The sequence below is a fragment of the Trichechus manatus genome, unplaced genomic scaffold (assembly GCF_000243295.1).
Source record: "Trichechus manatus latirostris isolate Lorelei unplaced genomic scaffold, TriManLat1.0 scaffold00017, whole genome shotgun sequence".
Taxonomy (NCBI): domain Eukaryota; kingdom Metazoa; phylum Chordata; class Mammalia; order Sirenia; family Trichechidae; genus Trichechus; species Trichechus manatus.
The window spans coordinates 16,923,442-16,949,171 of NW_004443953.1; the positions used below are offsets into that span (position 1 = coordinate 16,923,442).

Below are 25,730 nucleotides of genomic sequence, written 5' to 3' on the forward strand. Positions count from 1 at the left end.
GTGTACTACTGTTTCATGAGAAACTATTTGTTCTGTAAGCCTTCGCCTTAAGTACAATTAAAAAAAAAAAAAAAGAGGCCTTAAAAATTCACAGCATCTCAACAAGTACAGTAATTAGCAAGTAACTAGGAATAATCTAGCATAAAGAAACTCTAAAAGACACCAAAAACGAAATAACTTGGAAGCAAAAATGAAATTTACCTTTAAAGAATTTAAATGCGACAAGCTACAATGCAAAACAAGAGAGATGGACCTAGCCTAATGAAAAGCCTAGAAAGGAAAATAAGGTGTAAGCATACTCTCTTCTCTTCAGGATGCTTAGAAAATGGTTCAATTAACATATCACTTACTACTTAATTTAACTGAGTTCACATAGCAAAAGCACTTCCATGAATGCCAACTCTCTAAGTTACTTAAAATTAAGGTTTAACTAAATTACCACTGCAGGGCTACCAGGTAGTTCCATAAATGATAGACTCAACATATGAAGTCAGTATTTAATAGAAGTGTGTAACAACTACTTTAGTTATTATTTTATTAAAATAGAAAACTATCACTCATAAAAATATGTAATGGTATCTATCATACTTACGCTGCATAAGCTTTTGCTATCCTCATGAACATCACTTCATCACCTCCTTTATCTGGATGATATTTAAGGGACAACAAACGATACTGTTTCTTAATTTCTGCTACTGTTGCCCCCTAAAAGGAAAAACTTTGTGTTAATAAAAATAAGCACAATGCTATAAAGAAATAATGCATTCTATTTTGAACTTAAAACATGAACTACTCAATAAATATTTTAAGAATGAAAAGTTTCATCTCATATATTTTGTCTCATAAATTTCATTCCATATATTTTTAAGTAAAAATATATTTCGTCCAGCATATTTGTTCTTTTGAGCACCTACTATGTACCACGCAGTATGCTAGGCACTGAGGATTTGGCAGTGAAACCACATAATGCCACATTTACATAAAATAAAAGGATACTGGTATTTAATATCAAGGAATGATCAGAGTAAATTAAGTGTGGCTGAAAGAACCCTCAAATCAAAGATTAACTACTTCCTTTATAATCTGAGGAATACCTGGTTTAGTTTCATCTGCTAGTCATTATTTCAATATTAAGTAAACATTTAATAAGTTTACTTTAATTTTTTCCTAATTAGTTTGCTGGATTCTCCAAGACTCATAAATTCTTTATGTTGCTTTCTTATGGCATTAAACTGCCCTGAAACCTTTTAATCTAAAAAATCTCTCTTGATGACCAGGATCATCACAATAAGAAAAATTAGATGATATACAAGCTTTTCTTCTACAAAGCAGAAAACTAGAAGACAAAGATACTCCTTACTTTGTATTATATAAATCTTTGAATAAAGCCATCTACTTAGCAGAGACAAGAGATAAAAGGAAGGGATCTGGGGAGGAAAAAATGGAAAAAGCATTAAATTAAGTTCAGCCACTAAGAAGCTATGGGATCTCAAAAAAGTCACAAATTTTCCAGGCCTCATTTTCTCTATCTAAAAAAAGGCTAAATGATCTCTACCATTCATTTCAGTTCTAATATTCTCTGAGAGACTTAAAAGACTACTTCTCTACTGGGATTCATCACTCAAACACAATCAAAAGATCACCTAAGAGGCACACCCAGGGTTAACCTGAATTTCTATAACACTGACCAACCAAATCAGTTCTTTAGAAGACTCCAACCATGACTTAACACACTGCCGAAGGGGCGACCAACACAAGGCCATGTGATTTTTATCATTCAGCTAATAATATAAATGAAGTTCCTGGTTTTATTTTGCATTAAACCAGTCTTACTTTTAAAATATGCAAACTTCCCATCTTCAAATAGTCTTACATTCTAGCAATTACAAGCCAATCCCTAATAGAACGGCAATCAACATCTGGAGTTTGAAAAATATATACACATTAGAAAAATGGATATTTTATTTTAATAAAAAAAAATTTAACTGATCAGTCTGATTTCTTTAGGCATGACCTAATTTCTTTTCTGATGTGGGCCTACAGTATTTTCATGAAATCATTAAATGAATGTGCATTATATAAAAAAATACTACTTACAGGATCCAAATTTAATACTTCATAAGGATTGTATTCTTGATATTCTCGGTCTGTTTTGGAAACTTTGTATGTAAGGAATAAAAGCAATGCCCATCCTGTAAGCAGAACTATTTTCCTGTTTAGGAAAAAGATAAGTACAAATAAATACATCTGTACGGATTCCTAACACCAGCAACTCTTTCAACTCCTGTCATAGTTTCATCTATCACCTCTGAACTGATGACCTGGGATGAAGGTCCAAAGCCTAGGCTCTAAACCCAGCACACCCCACAGTCTCACAGAATCAAGTAGGCTGGTTCTAATTAACCATGCTAATGGCCTGTTTCAAAAGAAGGACCTGCCAAAATACAAAGTGATTAAATCCATTCTCCACCACTCCTAGCTGCGTGACCTGTCAAGTTACCTCATCTTCCTTAGCCTCAGTTTCCTCATCTGAGAAAAAGCAACAAAAACATCTACCTTGAAGTTAACACAGAATTAAATGAGATAATACAAAAATTCCTAGCACAGCATCTGGCATACAGTATGTGCTCTACAAATCTTAATTATCACCATGAAATACAAACTTGACCATGTCACTTTCTTGCTTTTAAAATCTTTTAAAATTCCCTCATAGCCTTTAAGATAAAATTCAAATCCTGACACATGGTGTTCCTCCTTTCCCAAGTGAGAAGTACAGTCTCCTGCCTTTGATCTTCTAAGCCACTCTGTTTAGACACAATTTTCAAACTTATCAATCACTTGGATAGGCTACAAGTTTTTACAGGCACAATATCTTACTCATCATACCCCTATTTCATGTATCTAGCAAAAAGCAAGCATTGTGTTGTTTTTTTCATTTAAATCCATTACTTACTTTACTGTAGGAATAATATTTGGCTGAGGTTTTAATAACCGTAAGCGATACCACATACATCTTCCATACACTTTTCTGATATTCTTTAATCGAATTTGCTCTGTCAAAAAAGAAAAATAAGATGATAAGTAAAACCATTTTTCACAGTTAAGGCAACACCAAAGTTAACAGAACGTTGACCTTTATATTATTACATTATTGGAGCATGAAAATACTGAGTATTCTAACTTTTTAAAAAATTTACAAAGTAGGTCCAATTTTCAGCCATTTAGAACAATGAGTCCACCTGGAAAACTTTATTAAAGTATGAGGCAATCATTTTTCATGTAAAGCTTAAGGAAATAACTTCTCATTGAAAAATGCAAAAAACGACTTGACCACAAAATATTTAGTCATAAAATTCAGTAATTTCTAAGAAATTTTCCTTCCTCTTTTGCTACAAGAAACAAAAAGCATAAAATAGTTAAATCGTGTGATTTACTTAGGAAGCTAAGCAGAAATAATACTCTTCAAAGAAGAAAATAATTGCTTACCAGAATATTTCCTCATCAGCAAAGTTTAGATTTCATCTATTTAAAATATAAAACCAATAGGATTTGGAGCTTTATGATAAAATTAACTTTCAGTCAAAACAAAGGTGGAGTATATTCAATATCTCAAATTCTAATTTTTCTAAATTAAGTTTTAAAATAAAAATCTATAAAATTATAGTCCTTAAATGACTTATGAGATAAGTGAAAGAACTTTGCATACAATAGGATGCTTCAATCAAAGGAGCCATGTAAGAGGTCCAACTCCTTATACCACCATGCTTTGAGGAAGGCATCCACCTGGGAAAGCTACCTAGCAGGAGGTACCAGAACCATGTGTGGTGAAGAGAGATCTGTGTAGTAAAGGGTTATGAGGTGGTAGGAGAAAAGGAGACTGGTTATATACAGGGGCGAATTACCAAATAAATTAATATATTAAGGATAAATGGAGTTAGTTTTTTACAGAGAAGGGAGTTACAAATATGAAAAATAGAAAACAAGAATAAACCCTGTGCTGTTCGACCGGAATTGAAGGCAGCAGTGTGAACTGTCTTTTAATATAAAAATACGGATGTAAATATATGTACATACATATATATTCTCTAACTCTTGCTTCTAAATAAGCAGGCTTAACAGCAGAGTGATATCCCAATAGCAGTGGGCATACCTAGCACCCATATCTTGGCTTCTTACAGGAACCAGGGATCCTTGGAGACACTACTGATTTCGATACTTAGTTAGCAAAAGCACAGAATGAATCTGAAATATCTTGTTGTGCCAGAAAGCAAGAAAGTGCTCAAAGAATGATGGGGCATATTAAAAGGACACTGAAGCCACCATGATGGGGCTCCTCTGGCCAAACTGAGGACAATCTGAGCATCAAAATAAATAATAACAGATTATAACTCACTGAATAAAATAGGAAACCATTAGATATAAATAGGTAAAAAGTTTTATAATGATCAAGATATTTATAGTTCCAAGCATCTCCCCCAAAAATATTAATTACAAAGGGAGAAAAAACAACTTCACAATGGGGAAGTATGTTAGACTGAATACTTGTTCCTCTAAGATGCACAGTCCTAAGTTCCGGAACTTACATGGCAAAAGGCACTCTACAGATGTGACTAAATTAAGGATGCTGAGATGGGAAGAGTAGCCTGGATTACCCAGGTGAGCCCAATGTAATCACAAGGATCCTTGTAACAGAGGCAGGAGGGTCAAAGACAGAGAAGGCAGAAGTTGTAGCGATGTGCTTTCAAAATGGAGAAGGAGCCACAAACCACAGAATGCAGGCTGTCTCTAGAAGCTAGAAAAAGCAAGGAAACATATTCTCCACAGAGCCTCCCTCCAGAAGGAGCTAGCCTTTTTGACACCAGTGAAACTGACTGCAGACTTCTGTTCTGTTCTTTGTGTTGTTTTTAGCCTCTAAGTTTATGGTAACTTGTTACAGCAGCAATAGGAAACGAATACAGGAAGCATGGCAGACACCACCTTAACCAAGTGATTGATGAACAACATCAACCACGGACACATTGAAATCGTATATAATCTGATAGAATGTAATGAAAACACAATCAGTTTTGTGAAATTCCTGCCTAATACATAATCTGAATATAATCATAAGAAAACATCAGACAACCCAAATTAAAGTTCATTCTACAAAATGTTGGCCTGTAATCTTCAAAGCTGAAGACAGGCTGAGGAACTGTTTCAAACTGAAAGAGGCTAAAGACACATGCCAAATAATGTGATATGTGATTCTGAACTGGATTGTTTGCTCTAAAGGACACTATTCAGACAAGTGACAAAACTTGAATGGGGTTTGAATAACATAGCAGTAAAGTTAATTTTCTGATTTTCAAGGTTAAATTATGGACATTTTGAAAATACCATTTTTGTTGTTGTTGTTGGGTTTTTTTTTTTTTTTTAATCTACATTTCACTCTTTAAAGACCTCTCTAAAGTGTTAAAAAGTGAAGATGTCGCTTTGAGGACTAAGGCGTGTCTGACCTAAGCCATGGTATTTTCAATCACCTCATATGCATACGAAAGCTGGACAATGTATAAGGAAGACCAAAGAAGAATTGGTGCCTTTGAATTATGGTGCTGGCAAAGAATATTGAATATACCATGGACTGCCAGAAGAATGAACAAATCTCTCTTGGAAGAAGTACAGCCAGAATGCCCCTTAGAAGCAAGGATGGCAAGACTTCATCTCATGTACTCTGGACATGTTATCAGGAGGGACCAGTCCCTGGAGAAAGACATCATGGTAAAGCAGAGGGTCAGTGAAAAAGAGGAAGACCCTCAACGAGATGGACTGACAAAGTGGTTGCAACAATGAGCTCAGATATAGCAGTGATTGTGAGGATGGTGCAGGACCAGGCAGTGTTTCGTGCTATCGTACACAGGGTCACCATGAGTCGGAACTGACTCGACAGCACCTAACAAAAACAGTAACATATTTCACTAAATCAAAGCATCAATCAATGTAAGAAATCCTTAAAATAGTCTCCCATTTTCAAGTATAAAATCAAGGAAATGTTTGATAAGGCTGTAAGAACAATGCTGAAGTCTCTTTACGAACAAGACAGCTTGATCTATTTAAAGGAATGATGTTCTAATGCCCCTGCCCAAGAGAGAATACATACAGTTTTCAGCCCCTCCACAGTCTTGCACAATGTATGCACACATCTTGTATGCCCCACTCTTCCAAACTAAAAATTAAACCTTAACCTTTGAGGAGAATACTTAATAAATACTACGGGGTATGGTTTACACATTAACATTGCGGCATTTAGATTTCAAGCACAGCTTAATATTCATGGTACACATTCCATGTATGAATGAATGACATTAAGTCAAAGTAACTATCACAAGTAAAGTCCTTTCAGTTTTTCTAAAGGACACTTTGAAGACTAAAAAGTTCATTTAAAACTTTTAGTTTATAAAATTACTAGTTTCATGGCTACTAAAAATTCTTAGGAATATCATTAACTTACAGTATTTTAAGTATCTACAATTATTATTCAAATTTACGCACCAATCATTAATGCCAAAGATGAAGAAATTGAAGATTTTTACCAAATTCTGCAGTCTGATCAAATATGCAATCAAGATGCATTGATAATTACTGGTAACTAGAATGTGAAAATTGGAAACAAAGACGGATCTGTAGTTGGAAAATAAACGGCCTTTGTGATAGAAACAATGTCAGAGATCGCATGATAAAATTCTGGAAGACCAGTGACTTGCTCATTGCAAATATCTTTTTTCAACAACATAAACGGCAACTATACATGTGGACTTCACCAGATGGAATACACAGGAATCAAATCTACTACACGTGTGGAAAGAGACAATGGAAAAGCTCAATATCATCAGTCAGAACAAGGCTAGGGGTGGGCTGCAGAACAGACCATCAGTTGCTCATATGCAAGTTCAAACAGAAGCTGAAGAAAATTAAAACAAGTCCACGAAAGCCAAAATACAACCTTGAGTATATCCCGATTTTAGAGACCATCTCATCACAACATCTACAATTATACAAAAAGAAAATTTCAAGTTCACAAAATTACCCTGTGATTTTAAAAAACAACATACCATGATTGCTGTCAGCAGACGAACATAAAGCTATTATGCTCAGGGTAGTCCAGGTCTGGGGGAGATTATTACGGTTGTCAGGTACCCTGGTGGCAGAAACCCCACAGGGCAGTTCTACTCCGTCCCACAGGGTCGCTGCGTCAGAACTGACTAAACAGCGACAGGTTTGTTTTTTTTGTTTTATTATGCTTGTGCTTCTTAAGCTATACAGTGCATATATTAGTTGTGTAGATCTGCCATAACAAATTACTACACATCACTGAGTGACTTAAAACAACAAACTTGTTCTCTCATAGTTTTAGAGGCTAGATGTCCAAGGTTTCTGCAGGGCTATGCTCTCTCTGAAAGCTCTAGGAAAAGAATGCTTTCTTGCCTCTTCTAGCTTCTGGTGTTCCCAAGTGTCCCCTGGCTTGAGGCAGCATAACTCCAATCTCTGCCCCTATCTCTACCACAAGGCCATCTTCCCTCTATGTCTGTGTGTCCTCTTCTTATAAGGACACCAATCATCTTAACTAAGAACATCTGCAAGGACCTATAAAGATTATAATCAGCATAAATCCCCACTTTTCACTTCTCTGTTCCATTCTGACATCAGCCATGCATGCAGCACTTCTTTCTCTGATTCTAGCCACCTGGAGCAAGGTCACATCTTACAAGTTAAAAGGACACCATCCTTCAGACTGCCAAATAGGCAGATAGCAACCACAAGTTTGGGAGTCTCTCCTGGGCTCCCTCACTTCTGACCTGCTGACTTTCACTACTCCCTCAGGCTGGATAATTCACTAGAACAACAGTAATTCACAGAGCTCATGGAAAGAAAGCATTATACTTTAAATTACAGCTTTATTGTAATGGATACAAAAGCAGGATTTACATAAGGAAGAGAAGCAAAGGGCAGGATTTGGGAGAGTTCCCAACACGGAGCTTCCGTGTTTCGAAAAGTGATGCACTACCCTCCCACCTGCAAGGATATCTTCCACCAACTGGAAGCTCACGGAGCTTCAGTGTACAGAGCTTTTACTGGGAGTCTCATTACAGAATGCAAACTCCACCCCTCTTCTCTGAGGTAAGCTCATCTCATGAGGTGATCATGAGGTGGGCCTTTCTGGCCTGGCCAGCCCTACTCCAGGGTCACCTCATCACCTCACCTGTTAGTTATGTGTGGTCTCCAGTCCTTACAAAAGACAGTTAAATTCCAAGGTTTTTATTAAAGATCATGTCTCAGGAACCTAGGACAAAGTCCAAAATCTCTGAGTAAAGTTAATGTAAACCTCACAGGACTTTATTTCCAAATAAGGTCACATTCTGAGATTCCAGGGTAGACTTCTTTTTGAGGGACATAATTTCTTGGGGGGACATAATTCAACCCATAACAGTGCCTTTGCTAAGACAGTCACATCCATCTGTCCATGACAGGATGATCTTCCAGTTTATACCATAACTGAGTGAACTCTTTACACCATATTCACAAAATCTCAAAGAGTTTAAAGAAACCTTAAATGTCAATCGGACCTAAGGTCTTTGAGTCTGTTTGCCTGCTTGCCACAAAATGATTTTGAAAAATTACACACCCTCTTAATAGCTTTTAATTTTTCATCATAAGTTTGGAGAGTGACAAAGGATGTCACTTCTGACATAAAGTTGACATTTTAAAATAAAATAGCCCTGTCACTTTCAAATGTATCAAGCGAAATCTAAAAACCACAGCAATTTCATACCCACCATCATCCATTTATAAAAATTCATGAACAAGCCTTTCATTCTACTTTCCCTACATAATTTTATCCTAATGTAATATATTTTATCCTAGTAAGTGATTTCTTACAATACTGAAACATACTTCTTAAAATTAATTTTTATTTCCTGTGACCATGAAGTTTTCCCAACTTTTTATTTTGAAAATTTTCAAGTCTTCAAAAAAGTGGAAGGAATATTATAATGAACAATACCCTTTACCTAAATTCACCAATTGTTAAAACGTTGCCACTCTCGGCCTTATCTCTAGTTCCCTCTCCCCACCACCTTTTTTTAACCTGAACCATTTTAGAGTAAATTACAAACATCAAGACACTTCACCCCTAAATGTTTTGGCACACATCACCAAAGAACAAGAACATCAGTAACGTTTATCATACTCAAGAAGCTGAACATCCATAAGGTTTTATATGTTAAAATTTCTGACATTACATTCTTTCTGGTACAGTATCAAGGCTACATAAATATTACAAACAGATAAATTATTAAATATAAGGAATAAAATATCTGTAAAGCTTTCACTTATAAGTAACTTATAAATGTCCCATAATTCAAAACAGGTTAAAAACTCTAAATACTAAAATTTATAGTTTTATATTCTACTTTAAATATATTTTGTCAAAAACTGAAGCTGCACATTAGCTCATTCAATTTATAGAAAATATGTGCTGTGTAACCTAACTGGCAAAAGCAGTCCACGTGTTAAACCCATCAGCCAAATCAAACTTTCTGTCAAAAGACATCTAACTTCATTTTTCAATTCAAATAACTATATTAACATATATTTTAGGAATATTATGAAAAACACTAAGAAATAAATTTTAGAACACACCCTGCAATATAGATTACTAAAACTAATAAAGTAAAATGGTACTGAGGTTACAACTTATTTCATTATAAACCATTAAAAGAAACAGACGTACCACTTCTCTTTCCAAAATTCAGTGATTCCTAAGACTACTCCTAATCCCTAGGGTGTCCAAGAAAATAGTAACAAGAAGGAGAAGGGTATATTCAATATTCCAAAAAGCCTAAAAAACACCCTACATCAATTTTCTGGTTACTCAAAGTCTCTATGTATCTAGTCAAGAATATATTAACTCACACTGGTGACACTGGCTCACTCACTATTACTCAGTTTGGACAGACAATTTTGTTCTTTTATTAATTTTTTAAAAAATAGGAAAATAAATTTTTTTATAATAGTGCAGTCTGGTTTCTAGAATGTTTCAGAATAGGAAAGGCATGAGAATGATAATCTGAAAGTGAGAAGCTGGGAATCACTGCTCTAGACCACCAAAAATATAGCTCACTCAGTCATCCTAATCTCAAAGCAGATTAAGAACAGCTAAAGCTTCTATAATGCTCTCAGCTTGAATCTGAATAGTTAGCCATGTGTCATTCTCAAAGTCAGTTCAGAATTACCTGGATTTGGGACCGATGCTTGACTAAACACTACTGTCACCACCCAGCATACACAATCAGAGAATATCTACATTGGAAGGATTACAGAATGCTGGGTTCATCTGCCACCTACTCCTATGCATACTCTGGCAACTGAGAAGGGATCTCAGAGGGGAAATGAAAATATTCTTCGATGAAAGAAACAAAGAATCAGATCAGAGCAGCACCAGCCCACCATCACTGAAGTCCACAATTCTCAGGAATGGCTGGACAATATAACTGCAAACCAGTATAAGCCAAACGACTCAAATAGATCTCCAGAGCCATGTAGTCTTCCTAAGTCTGGTCCTCGGCTAGACAGTAGCATCCAACTATATTATATGTTCACCTACCTCAATTTTCTTCTCTTTTAGATACTGAATCAAGTACTATAGAGCAGGGTTTCTCAACCTTGGCACTAATGACATTTTGGACAGGATAATTTTTTATTGTGGGAGGGCTGTTCTGTGCATTAAAGGATGTTTACAGCATCCGTGGTCTCTGCCCACTAGATGCTAGTAGCACCTTCCCAAAAGAGACATAAAAAGGATGTCCAGACACTGCCAAATGTCCTCTGGGAACAAAATCGTTACGGGTTTAAAAATACTGCTACAGAAGATTCATCAAAAGCAAGTTCAATGATATGGCCTGCAAATGAGGGACACAGGGAAAAGGAAGAAAGAAATACTGGGAGAAGAGAGGTGAAAAGGCAACAATTATCTTTTTCTATTCTCCTGAAAGTATCCAGAAAAAAGAGAAACACTATATATTTGAGAACCTACGGAACACCTAGGGGTAAGGATATGATTACTTTACTTAAAAAGACAGAAAAAAAAATGCTTGGGGAAGACAGCCTGAAACAATTCCAATCAATGATAAGTTTGGGACACTTAAAAGAAAGCTAACAGATAATAATTATCCCTGGGGATATGATCTCACAATGTTAAGTGATGACTGTCACTACAAACTAGCTCTGCTAAAGACCACTTTTAAAATACAATAACTGGTTACATTAGGGGATCAAAAAGTTTATACCTACAGGATGATCAAAATATCTAATACACAATGCTCCACTTACAGCTTGAAATAAAATTTCCATTGATAGTATCACACTTAAAATCCAAAAGTGCTGTATCCCAAACAAATGAAAATTATATATTCTGAAAAACCGTTAGATGACTCAAAAAGTGGCTCTGGTGATGACTGTAAAAATGGTGTAGGGGCAGCGTCTGACCTCCTCTAACTTCACAAAGCGGAAGGAGAATCAAGATCAACCCAAGGCTGAGTCCTATGGGGCGGAGGCCAGATACGCCTCTTCTCTCCGCCATCTTTACCAATTCTGACACAAATCATCTCTCCTATGGCACTTTCTGCTGGCGTCAATAATTCATTGCAATGACCACACAGAACTCACAGACAATACATGACTACGAGGTTTATTAGGGAAGTAACAACAGGTTACAATTCAGGCTCAGACACACTCAGGACACAGTTCTTCCATCAAGACAGCCTCTTCCCAGCTGTGCCACAGGCACACCTCTCCCTGGCCCCTCAGCCTATGCTCTGCTCAGGGGCAAGTGTTAAAAAAGCTCTTTTAGCCCCTGCCAAAAAGTCTCCAGAGGCACCCCAGGCACTTAGCTTTCTCGCTCTGTGAGCTGGGAAGCCCACTGCACCATCTCCCGCTGGTCTCTCTTCCCGCCACCACTTCTATCTTCAGCATTACAGTTTTCTCTCTCTGTCTCCTGGTTCCAAACGGGTCCAAACGACATGCTCTCTGCTCTTGGCTGTTCTTCCTTAGCAGTCATGGGATCCTCTCCCTCCTGCCTCCGACATGGCTCACCTCAAGCCCAGCGGAATGGCAAAACTGACCAATTCCCTTGGTGGCCCACAATTACCCTAGCTGTACAGTTCCACCCAATCAACTGGACTGGAGTTACAAGACCATGGCAAAAGAGGCCACACAAAAGCAATTCATCGTACTGAAATAACAAAAACACTAAAGTTAAATCTCCACATGAGGAATTTGAAAGTAACTGTTTCCTGAAATGTACAGAGATAAAATCTATTTGTAAAGTGATACATTTTATGTGATTTTTAAACATGTAACAAAATTTATAAATTAAATATTTTATAATACACACAACCTAAGCCCTAGAAGGATATATATTCAAGCTAGCCATTAAGAAATGGGAGTGTGTGAAGACCAATCTTGTCACATCCCTGCTTCAAACCCTTCACTACCTTCCCCTTGCATGTAAAATAAAATCCAAGTTTTTCAACCCTGGCTCATGAACGTGATCTAGACCCCAGCTCCCTCTCCAATTTTATCAAGCACCATTCTCCTCATCCGTCACACTCCTGCCACTTTGGTCTTCTCTCTGATCCTGGAACATGTCAAACTCTTTCTTGCTTTGGGGCTTTTGTGCACAACCATTTCCTCAGCCTGAAATGAGCTTTTCCAACTCAACTCAGGTCTCTAAATGGCTGGCTGGCTCCCTTCTGTCACTCAGCTGTCAACTTGAAGTTAACTTCTCAGGAAGACTTTCTGTGAATACTCTATTTAATTCTCTACATAGTATTTATCACTATCTGATATTTTTGATTGTTTATGTGTAGTATGTCAATCCAAACTCTCCCCCTCACTAGAAAGTAAGCTTTAAGAGAACAGGGATCCTGTCTATATTGTTCACCATTAAGAAATGCAAGTGTGGTAAGTCAGATCTTGTCACGTTCACCTCCATATTCCCATTGCCTAACACAATGCCTAGCAAATAGCTGATGCTCAATAAATATTTGTTGAATATTTTGCTCTCCCAAACACCCTGGGAGCCTATACGTATGTACATATTATTATACCCATTTGAAAACAAAACAAAACTGAAGCTCAGAGAGGTTCAGTAACTTGCACAAAGTTATAGCTGATGTCTAAGGAATAGCAAATGACTATTACTATGGAATAGAGGCGGGACTTGTGTCTGTGTTTATGATTCAAAAGCTTATGCTCTTAACCACTTTCTTGTAACTGTTTCCCCCTAAAAAAAGGAATAACCAGATTTCCTAGATAATCCTCAAAAGCAGTTTAAAAATATTGTGCCCCTGTTCTAATGTGACTACACCTTTCCTGATTATGCGGCCCTGGTGGCACAGTGGTTAAGCGTTTGGCTGCTAACCAAACGCTCGGCAGTTCAAATCCACCAGCTGCTCCTTAGAAACGCTACAGGGCAGTTCTACTCTGTCCTATAGGGTCGCTATGAGTTGGAATGGACTCGATGGCAATGGGTTTGGTGTTTTTTTTTTAATCCTGATTATATCTTCAAAGCAGAAAATATAATATGAAGAAATCCAATCAAGAAATTTAAGAACAAGGAGTAACTAAAAACAGATTAGACATTACCTCTGATAAAAAGTCAAGTGAAATAGAAGTTTACAGACCAAAAAAAAAAAGTGATACAAATGAAACTACTGCAAGGAATACTGAAGACTGTGGGACAAGACAATACAGGCAGTCCCCAGGTTATGAAACAGATCTGTTCCCAAGTCTGTCTTTAAGTCAAATTTATAGGTAAATTCGAACAGGTGCATATGGTTCTTATTTAGTCCTATTTTAGTGCAAGAAATTCAGAGCTCACTGCTAACCAAAAGGTCAGCAGTCTGAATCCACCAGCTGCTCCTTGGAAACCCTATGGGGCAGTTCTACTCTGTCCTATAAGGTCACTAACAAGTCGAGATCAACTCGACAGCAACGGGTTTGGTTTTTTTGTTTTTTGATTTAGTGCAAGAAAAGGCTCAAAGCTTTTTCAATGATTTAAAAGCTGCAAGTGAAGGTGACTGTGATGAAGAATTTGCTGCAAGTAGGGATTGGTTCAAACATTTCAAAGTGAGGGCAAATTTACATAACCTTAAAGGACAAGTATGAGGTGTCAGTAAATTGAACGTTCTGACACTGGTAACCCAGGGACTTAAGGTACAGCAAACAATTTTGGGGAGGAAATGGCAAACTAGCTCTTATTTGTTTGAGAGCTCTACCTGCTATAGAAGTGCCATGGTTGAAAAGAAAAGCAAACATCCATCCTTTATATTCACAGGATCCAGGGACTTTTATGAGCCATTTGTCTCTAACTCAGAAGATAATACTAAGGAAAAAAAGAGAGACTCAACTGTAGAAATGATTCACTTCAAGTTGCATCCCTCAACTGGGGGTGCAGGTTAGTGGAGAATTCTAAACAAATTACAGTGTGCTCAAAGTGCATCTCTGAGAATGCTATGTTTCTCCTTAGCATACTCTTTAGCATGACCCAAAATCCTATCAAAAGGTCCTCTCAACCCTGCCATCTCATCCCCCAACACCATATCTACCCTAATAGCTACTTCACTCTTCATGTTATCCTCTGTCATTACCTCTCTCCTCCTGATTTGCTTTTAGTGTGAATCTTACAGTGATAACTGATAGCCCAAAATAAAGGCTAATTATTTCTGAAATAGACAAGAGATAAAGAAATAGAGAAGCTCAAGTATTGCAAAAATAAAGGGGTGCTACCTTCGGAAGCAAGGGAGAATGAAGAGAACAGGATACAAGGAAAAGATTAGTCCAAAGGACTAATGGTCCACAGCTACCAAAGCCTCCACCAGACTGAGTCCAGTACAGCCGGATGGTGCCCAGCTACCACCACTGACTGCTCTGACCAGGATCACAACAGAGGGTTCTGGACAGAGCTGGAAAAGGATGTAGAGCATAATTCTAACTCACAAAAGAAAGACCAGATTTACTGGCCTAAAGAAGACTGGAGAAACCTCGAGAGTATGGCCCCCAGACACCCTTTTAGCTCAGTGGTGAAGTTACCTCCGAGGTTCACTATTCAGCCTGGGAGTGGACAGCCCCATAAAACCAAATGAGACTAACAAGCTACAGGAGTCCAGAGACAAGGGCCAGAAAGCAGAAGTGGACAAGGAAGCTGGTGATAAGGAACCCAAGGTTGAGTAAGGATATTGCTGATGTGTTGTGAGATTGTTAACCATTGTCATAGGGCAACATTTGTAGGAACTGTTCAATGTGAAACTATTTTGTTCTGTAACCCTTCATCTTAAGTGAGAATAACAGCACAATTGGAAGAGCACAGTCAATGTCACTGAACTGTGCATGTAGAAATTTTTGAAATGGTGTATCTTTGGCTATGTGTATTTTCACCAAAGAAAAAAAAGAGGTTGAGAAGTTAGAGGGTTGATATGTTACGGGGTTGTTAACCAATGTCATAAAACAACATGTGTACTTCTGTTTCACGAGAAACTATTTGTTCTGTAAGCCTTCACCTGAAGTACAATAAAAAAAGAAAAATAAAAAAAAATAAAGGGATGCTAGCTAAGAAAAGAAGGCATCTTAAAATACTGACAAGGATGTATGTCCCCCTGGACCTTAAACATGCCATCAAGTCAACTCCGACTCATAGCGACCCTATAGGACAGAGTAGAACTGCTCCATAGGGTTTCCAAGGAGTGGTTGGTGGACCTGAACTTCCGACCTTTTGGTTAGCAAACTGAGCTCTCAACCACCACACCACTGGGGCCCCAAAACACTATATACCCAAAAGCAAAAACAATACAGACTGAGCTCAAAGGGCCTCTAGGTAGAGTGTCTTGCTAAAGATCACAAAGCTAGACAGAGATTGTTTTAAATAAACTTTTGGACTTTAATGATTCAGATAGAAAATCTGGCATATACACAGGAGCAGTCATTGCCGTCAAGTCGATTCTGACTCATAGTGACCCTACAGGACAGAGCAGAACTGCCCCACAGGGTATCCAAGAAGTGGCTGGTGGATTTGAACTTCTGACTTTTTGGTTAGCAGCCAAGTTTTGCCACCAGGGCTCCATACGCAGGAGCAGAAGGAAGAAAAAATTCACAGTTCCAACACTCAGACAATAGTCACTAATAGCATTTTAGTATGTTTCCTTTTTAGTCCTCTTTCGGAGAAGATCTGAGAAGGGGGACAGTAGGAAGGAATGCTGTCAAGATTGAGGGTACACAATGAGGACAGAGACATTTCTCTGAACAAGGAAGCTCCGGCAACCGACTTCTAGGGGCAATGAGCGTCCTTCAATTAAGAGGGTTGTGAGGGTGCCTCCATCAAGGACCTCAAGGGCGCTTTGGCGGTACTCATGATACCTAGGGCCTCTCCCCGATAAAGCAGCTGCCCAAGTGATTTCTTATGGAGTAGCAGAACAAACAGGACATACAAAAGCCGATTTAAGGGTAGCACTCTACAAGGTACAAGTGTACAAACTAAAAGAGACAAACATGAAAGCTGATGTATGTGTTAAGATCTCATTAGCTGTCATTTTTCAGTTTTTAATCCTTAAGTATCTCCCATGTTTAGAAAGTCACTGCAAACATCACTAACCAATTGAATAAAGACATCATAATTTACCCAATACCCTATAATTACACATATGAACTGCTTCTAATTTCTTGGTATTATGGACATCTTTGGTCCTATAAGTATTTAGAATCATACTCTTAGAACAGAGTCCCCAAAGCAGAATTACTAGGTTTAAGAATTTTAACATTTTTATAGCTCCTTTCTAAAAAACCTAGTATGACTATACATTCTCTTCAGTAACTTGCATGAATGGCACCACCACTATTCAGTAGTCAGTATTAAAGTTTGACTCCTCTGTACTCAGGCACTTGAGGGTAGAGATTGTATATAATCCATAAACGATTCCCCTTCCCAGATGCCTGGAATATAACAGGCACTAAAAAATACTTGTCAAGAGTGCTGAATTCCATTATTTAACAAATATTTAGTGAGTATCTACTAAGTACCAGGACATTCTGGACACAGCAGAAAACAAAACACAGACTATACATACTAGTGGAGGAAATGGCAATAAAAAAATAAGTAAATTATATAGCATATTAGAAGGTGGTGTTATGGAGAGAAATACAGCAAAAAGGGAGGGGGAATGGAAAGAAACACTGCAATTTTAAATAGGGTGCTCAAAGAAGGCATCACTGAGAAGATGGCATTTGAGCAAAGACCTAAAGGAGACAAGGGAGGAAGTAACGTGGACATCTAGAGGAAATGTATTCCAGGCAAAGGGAGTACCTTTCTAAGAGACTGAACAACTAATAACTAATGTGATGGTGAACTGGTGTAACATCATTTCTCATCAATAAAGTCTGGTAATAAAAAGTAATATTTTTAAAAGGAAGTCCCTGCACAATATATTTTTAATGACCTTCTTTCTATCTAAATAAAAAGTATGATTAAGGAAACAAACAAGTGAGAAAATGAAAATAAGCCTATCTTTGTTTTTCAGATTCTCCAAGATCAAGTAGGTATGCAGCAGCATGATCTTTAAATATTGACAATTTTGCATAAGGTAGTTACTAATCTAATGTTTGTCACCACATCTATAAAGCCTAAATGTGCTACATAATTCATACTGCCAAGTTTCCAGATGACTTCCTATACTATGTAGGACTTAATGCATAAATGCTACATATCTGATACCTCTACCGGGATGAAACACAGAAGGAAAGACTTTTTTTTTTTTTTTTTTGGCAACTCAAACTTTTCAGGACTCTACTATCCCTTCAAGATTTAAGGTTTTAGGAGGACTATATGCCCTAAGGAGCCCTGGTGGCACATGGTTAAGAGCTATGGCTGCTAACCAAAAGGTGAACAGTTCAAACAGGGCTGCTATGAGTCGGAATCAACTCAACGGCAACGGGTTTTTCATATGCCCTAAATTAAATATGAACATTCACGTAACATGCTCCTTTGAACACAAAGCTGATACTAGCCAGTTTTTTTCTAATATTAAAAAAAATCCACCTCAACAAAAGATTCAGATAACCAACTCTGCTGTAATTAGAAATCTTCAAGATAAATCAATAAAGCCAATATTTCATTTTAAATAGAAATGTTCATCTCCATCCTTTTCCCTGCACGCAATCCCACAAATGATAAGGGCTAATACGTTATGATCAGGCCAGTCATCAAATAGCATTCTAGAAGGTGAGAAATAAGACGGAAATGAATGAAAAAATCAAAAGCTGAACTCCACTCTCTCATTCCTTCATAGTGCTTACATCCCATAAATATCCCCAAGCTATTTTAGAATTCTCTTTCTAATCTGACCATTCCTCTGCATTCCAACCTACTGCAACAGCCTCTGAAATGGACTCCCCACTTGTTAGTCCATGAGTCAGAGGCAACTAAACAACAACTAACAACAACTCCCTCTAGTTTTTCCTCACCCAGCCTGCCACCACTTTCCACTCCACCCCTGTCCACAAAAACATTCTCCACACGGTGTTCCACAAAAGCAAAACTGGCAATTATCCTACTTAAAAACCTCCATTGTTTACTCAATGACTTCACAAAAAAACCAAACCAAACCTGTTGCCATCAAGCCGCTTCTGACTCATAGCAACCCTGTAGGACAGAGTAGAATGGCCTCATAGGGTTTCCAAGGAGCAGCTGGTGGATTCGAACGGCCGACCTTTTGGTTAGCAGCTGTAGCTCTTAACCACAGTCCCACCAGAGGATAAAGTATAAACTTCTTAAAATGGCTGACTTGATTTTAAATGACTAAAACCAAAAACCAAACCAGTTGCTGCTGAGTCAATTTCGACTTACGGCAACGCCCATATGTGTCAGAGTAGAACTGTGTGCTCCGTAGGGTTTTCAGGGGCCAATCTTTCAGAAGTAAACGCCAGGCCTTTCTTCCAAGGTGTCTCTGGGTGGACTAAGCCTCCAATCTTTTGGTTAGCAGCCCAGCACCACATTAACCATTTGTACCACTCAAGGACTCCTCTTAAATGACAATCACATCCAAATCCTTACCATTTACTGAACACTCCCACATTTCTGCATATGCTTGGAATGCCCTTTTCCCACAGATGAATTAAATCAGAATATCTGGAGATGGGGTCCTGGCATAAGTGTATTTAAAAGCAACCCAAGTGATTCTAATGTATAGCCAAGGGATCGAGAATCACTGTTATAAGGAAATTTAAACCCTCCATTTTATTATGTCACAAGGAGCTTGATCCTTTTGTCTGCAATTGTCTGAAAAAAGTATTCAGACATCTTACTCTGACAATTTGTAAACAACACAGAGTAAGACAAACAGGGCCCTTCAACTACTAAAAGGGATATTAATACAAGTGGATTTAGCACAACAGATTAGACAAAAATCAAGACAGAAGGATTCGTTAAAAATGTTTTTGATAACTGGGGAAGTTCAATTAACATGTTAAACGTGCCAATGACCAGGCTATTTCTATTTTTCAAATCCTAGATTTTGCAGTCTGTGAAATGGGGAAACGCTTTCTAATGCACTAACCAAAAAACCTGTTGCCGTCAAGTCAATTCCGACTCATAGCGACACTACAGGACACAGAAGAACTGCCCCATAGGGCTTCCAAGGAGTGGCTGGTGGATTTGAACTGCTGACGACCTTTAGGTTAGCAGCCAAACGCTTACCCACTGTGCCACCAGGGCTCCCTCTATTGCCTAGAGCCCAATAATTCCAAAAGAGCCACAATGAAAAAATTGTCAACCTTGAAAATGAAAGTCACAAATGTGTCATTTAAAAAAAAAAAAACCTAAGTAAAGATTACTTAAACTGAATTTTAAGGTTGTATAAATGTTAGCAGAGCATACCTTTTCATGCTTTCCAGAGGATATCCCTGGAAAACCAAGACTGTCAGAGGAAATCTGGAATTCCAGTATATAACCTGGACAACCCAGACCTCCATCTATATTTTCTATTTGGCTACTTACAGCTTCACAGAAAAACTATATAAAATAAGCTGCAAAATCAAATATTAGAATATTCTGTGTGCTATTCAAAAATACTACTATAGGTCTACTTCCTTTATTCAAAACTCTTTAGGACAAGTTCATCCTCCTAGTTCAATGAGTAGCACCTGGTGTCTTAAAAGCTTGCGAGTTGGCCACCCAACATACAACAATTGGTCTCTACTCACCTGAATCAGTAAAAGAAGAAGGAGACCCAGGAATTGAATAAAGAAATGGATTGCAGGTCTAAATGCCTTGGTGAGCTACTATCTCCTTTGCCATGAGAATATAAGAAATGGATGGCACCCAGTTACCATTAACTAAATGTTTCTATCAAGGATCCTATAAATAGATTCTGATAGAATGGAGGGAAAATGAGGAACAGAACATCAAATTCTTATGGAAATCACACTTACTGGATCCACTGAGACTGGGGAAACCCCAAATTTACTGTCCTGAAATAATGTGTAAATCTTGAACCAAACCTATTTCACGAAGTCATCTTTAAACCCAACAACAGTTTGGCTCAATTAATAAAGACTGTCAGCCTTTAACATTGCACCTTCCAAGAATTGCCTGTATGCGATCAAATTGACAACAGTAACTCTAAAGCACAAAAGAAAGCTTTAAGGGGCACAGAGACTGAAAGTTAATGGTGGTGAAACAATGAGTAAAGATAGTGAGAATGCTGACACAATGTGAAGAATGTAACCAATGGCACTGATCTGTACATGTATAAACTGTTGGATGGGTGTATGTTTTCTTGTGTATATTTTCACTAAAAATAAAAAAATAAAATATCCTTTAGGACAGATTTGTTTCAGAATTTTTCAGATTTTAGAAAAACAGTACTATGTTTATACTCTAACATGCTCTGCAAGGTCTAAAACAGCACCAATAATCAAACATATTAATATTCCAAAAGCAAAAGGTATGACTATTTTCTAAGTGAGATAAAGATTATAAGCAGCCTTATGTCAATAAAACCAAAGAAAACCAAACCCGTTGCCATCAAGTGGATTCCGACTCATAGCGACACAACTCAACAAATTATTTTGCTGCAAACATCTGAAAAACTTTCGAGAGCTTTAAGTGAACCTGTAATTCAAGATTTCTCTTTGACAATTCAATATATTGCAATTGAACTGTGGAAAAGAAATCACTACTATGAAAATATCCTTTAATACCACTGCAATTCTAAAGAAACAACTCAAGCTATTACGGTTGTTGTTGTTATCGTGTGCAATCAAGTCAATTCTGACTCATAGCAACCTCATGTGACACCGGAGAACTCCCCCTATATGGTCTTCTATGCTGCACTCTTTACAGGAGCAGATCACCAGGTGTTTCTCCCATGGAGCCGCTGTATGGGTTCGAACCGCCAACCTTTCAGTTAGCAGCCGAGTGCTTAACTGTTGTGCCACCAGGGCTCCATAGTTATTATCGCAGACCTACAAAAAAAAGTCCAAGTGGTGCTCATCAATTGTCATAATGATTAGAATAGCAGTTAAGTGTCCACTTTAATTTTCATAATGCAATTTTGGGCAAGATCAAACAAAATACATCAACATGAGCACACTTACTAAGTGCTAAGGTACTAGGCAAGTCTAAAGCAGAGAGCAGAATGGAAAGAAGAGGCAAATCAACACCCACAGTTCACCTAACCTACCTAGCAGTATAGAAACAACAGAGGGCTTTGAAGCTATGCAGCACATCAATGTTCTAATCCAGGCGTCACTACACAGGAAAGTTACTTAAACTCTCTAAAGCTTCAGTTCTTTGTCTATAAAATGAAAATAATAATAGTACCTACCTTGTTGTATTTTTAAGATTAAATAAAATAACATTTAAAGTTCATGACTTACAAATGGTCAATATTAATTCCCTCCTCATGATCAACTACCACTTTTCCTAATACAACCTATGGGTTTGAAGCGGCTTGAGTATAGTTCGCCTACGATAACAGTTATCAGGCAAATTTTATAACAATACAAAACCCACTATGAAAATATTACTTGCAAATTTCAAAAACCCAGTGTAGATTAAAATGATGACTAATTTCTGAAATCAAGGCAGCTTCTCCAAACATTCTAACCTAACCTACCTTCTCTGTTAATACTCTTTCTACACAACCAACTGCATACACAAATGGATGATAACTGAAAATAAACTACTATACTGAAAAGTGTATCCTTTTAACTCTACAATAAAATCACCAGACAAATGGTCCAGGTTTTGCAGATAATAGAAACTATTATGGTAATAAGAATTCATCACTTATACACAACCATTGCCCAAAGAACCCAGATAATTTATATGCAATTTTAATAAACTATTCATTGAATAAGAAAACCATTAAGACAGATAACTTTGGGCAGATTTTTGCATCTAATGGATATTTAAACTTATTGTTAAATGTACAAAAAAGATGGAATCCTTTGTTACTACTGTCCTAAATTCCATTTACTTCAGTTCCATTATGTAACTCAAGAGTTTTACAAGGCACAGAATCAGTCTTAAAGCATACATAACAAGTTCTGAGCTGATTCAATGCTTCACTGTTAACAATTTCCCCAAAGTACAGTATATAACCTGGACAACAACTTAAGAGATAAGTTTAAGCAAATTCAGTTAGCACAGTTCTTAGTGGGAGAGAAAGCTTCCTACTCAAAACCTAGTAATCACTGTGTAACACTTTAGGCCCTTGCAGTTCCATCAGCTTTAAGAGTAACACCTGCCATATGTCCTAGTAAAGTGCAACAAATGGAATCCAAACATTACCCAAACATAAAATGCCTTAAAAGTAATCTTTATTATTCTGTGTTCTAATCCGATGTTGTTCAATGTGAAAAGATTTAGAAATAAAAGCAATTGGACCAGCTATCTCACAACTACCTACAAGAAAGAATTAAAAGAGCCTTAATCCTTCATACTTGCACTTTTTCCATCATAAACAGGAAACTCCAAAGGAGAGGAAATAAAGAAAATCCTATCTTTGCTAAAAGGAATAATGGCATAGCTTCCAATCCCCACAGTGTGAGTGAACAAACGAAAATGCAACGGGAGAGAGGGGCAAGGGGAGGTTGGTGAGCTCAGCGGGAGTCCTAAACCTGCCACCCAGCTCAGAGGGTACCCAAACATCTGTAACTACACCTGCGACAGGGAAACGGGGGCGTGGGGAAAGGGGGACCGTGGCTTGGTGGTTCAGCATTGTGCTTGCACGTTCGGCTTCTCCTTTGCCAACTCTTCTCTCATCTCCCAATTCCCATCCTCCCATCCCACCCCGCTTCTTCCATAAAGAAAAATACCCAATAAGCCAGAGGCACAGAAGACAAAGAGATAGGAGGCTCCAGAACAATGGGGGAGAGGGTGCGAAGCGAAACTCCTGAGGAGGACAATGAAGGGGAGTGGAGAGGTGCCCGGGGAGGCAACGAAGGAAAGAAACACCACCAAGCCCGGGCCCCGCCAGCGGTGGATGCCTGGACACGAGGCCCGACCGCGCGGGCGGTGTCACCCCAGACGCGGCAGGAGGGGCTGGGCAGGGGCGGGAGCGGCGGGGCCCGGAGGAGCCGGCGGGGCCTGCGCGGGTCCGCGAGCGACCGTCGACGGGACTCACCGGCATTCTGGTCTCGGGGCCAGAGGTAGTATGTGGCCGGAATCACGATAAGCCCCACGAAGGAGGTGAGGAAATAGAAGAAGGTGTTCCCGCTGTCATCGTACTGGAACTGCTGCCCCGCCATGGCACCCCCTCCTCCTCCTCCCTCTTTTCACCGCCGCCGCCACGACCCCGCTCTGCGCTCTAGCTCCCAGCGCCCCAGACCTGTGTGGCGTAGCTCGGACGCTGCCGCCGCCTCTCTCCCCCGCCCCCACGCTACACTCACGGACACGCTGCCGACACCACCGCTGCAGTCCCCAGCTCTCGCGAGAGGAGATAGTTTTCCCCCCTGCTCGGCCTTTCCCCTCCCTCGTCTTTCCCCTATACTCTTGCTAAGGAAGACGTGGCGCGCGCAGCCGTGAAACTCCGCAAGGCCCCGCCTCCAGCCCGCCTGTAGTTCCGCCCCTAAGCCACAGCCCCGCCCCAGAGCCCTTGTAGGCCCGCCCATAGGGCCCCTCCTTTAACCTCCAGAACCCCTCCTCCTTCCTCCTTAGCTTCCTTTCCCAGATCTCGCAGCCAGGTCCTGCAGGTCCGCCTCTGGGGTCAGGAGGAAGCTTTCCGGCCTCGGGGTGGACTGAGGCGGTTCTCCTGTCTACGACTAGGGTCGGAGCTGTTCGGAGCCGACCTGAGACGTCCTTGCCTTCCCCTCTTTCCAGTCCCTACCCTACCCTGTCCTGCCCTCTAGCTTTTTAATTTCCTTGCTTGATAATATTGTTTCCATAAGTTTCGGATCCGCTCCTCCAGCCTCCGTATTGTGGAAACAAAGTGTCATTCAGGACAAGGCGGCTGAGGATTGGAGGAGGAAGATGGGTTTTTTTGTTGTTGTTTTGTTTGCAAAGCAATGTTTGCTAATGAAAGACTGCGGTCTACTCGGCGCCCTTTTTGCACGTGGAGATTCCCCGAAGCCCACAGAGATCGTGACCTAACCCATCTCAGAGCTAATAATGTTTATAGCCATCTGGTCACCCAGGCAGTAGGCTAAGACCTTTATTGCACTATATCATTTAATCGTCAGTAAACCCCATGGGATAAAGCAAAGCATGCCCGCCCTACAGATGAGGAACCTGAGGCTCAGAAAGATTGCCCACAGTCGCATATAGTAAGAGAAGGTCTGGGGATTCAAACCCAGATCACTCTGACGCCATAAAGCCGGTGCTCTTGACCACCACCTCGACGTGAACCTTAACGTTTCCCTGAGAGCGACTGGCCCTCTTCCTACAGTGTGGGAAGGAATTTGGCCCTTCGGGGGGAAAAACGGCAGGGGGAGATCACTTTCGGAGGTCTCTGCCCTCCCTGACTATGGGATCCCAGAGGCTTGTGTCAGCGGAATCTGGGAGCGGTCAGGGGTGGTACCCCTAGCCTTAGCCTCGGAATGACCCTACGGTATGATGGCGGCCGTGGCTGGGACCTGTCCCAGCATCTCCAGCACCCTCTGTGGGTTAGAAAGAATGCCTACCCCACCCATTTTGCAGGGTGATTGTGAAGATCAAAGGGAATACTGGTAACAATGCTTTTCAAAGAAAAACTATGTAATATGCAATTACTAAAAATTACATTATATTTTTAAAAACTAATTTTAAGACTATGAAACGCCCTTTAATAGTCTATTGCTGGAAGAGAAATCTGGTAGTGTACCTTCTTTTATTGCAAGTCGTCAAAACTAGTGTTTTTCATAATCAGTAATGCTTTCCTGATTATGTTCACATAATAGATTATGTTCACATATATTCTCTCTTCCCTTTCAAATTTCCTACATACATGGGAAAATTTTGAAAGGTAATTTCAGAAAATCATTTACTCTGCATTTTCCTCCTCACTTTCTTCTGTATAAGGTTTTCAAGAGCTATATTAGAAGAGAAAAACTAAAAGAGGGAAAGAGGATTGGACTATGAAGTCAACTCAGCTTTGTGATCATCTAACCCTGATATGCCCAGGATGAACAAATTTGCCTTGGTTCAGAAACAACTTAGTTATAAACTT

At 39.0% G+C, this 25,730-nt stretch overlaps 1 protein-coding gene across 1 annotated transcript in view; it reads right to left on the bottom strand.

Moving 5' to 3' along the window:
* SEC63 (SEC63 homolog, protein translocation regulator) overlaps nucleotides 1-23,835 on the bottom strand; it is a 78,702-nt gene extending 54,867 nt beyond the window's left edge. Inside the window, exons 1-4 of the mRNA XM_004372440.3 lie at nucleotides 23,712-23,835; nucleotides 2,954-3,053; nucleotides 2,098-2,212; nucleotides 593-705 (exon numbers count right to left, since the gene is read on the bottom strand). Coding sequence (XP_004372497.1) covers nucleotides 593-705; nucleotides 2,098-2,212; nucleotides 2,954-3,053; nucleotides 23,712-23,835 — 452 coding nt within the window. The remainder of the gene's footprint in view (nucleotides 1-592; nucleotides 706-2,097; nucleotides 2,213-2,953; nucleotides 3,054-23,711) is intronic.
* Between the last annotated feature and the right edge of the window lie 1,895 nt (nucleotides 23,836-25,730).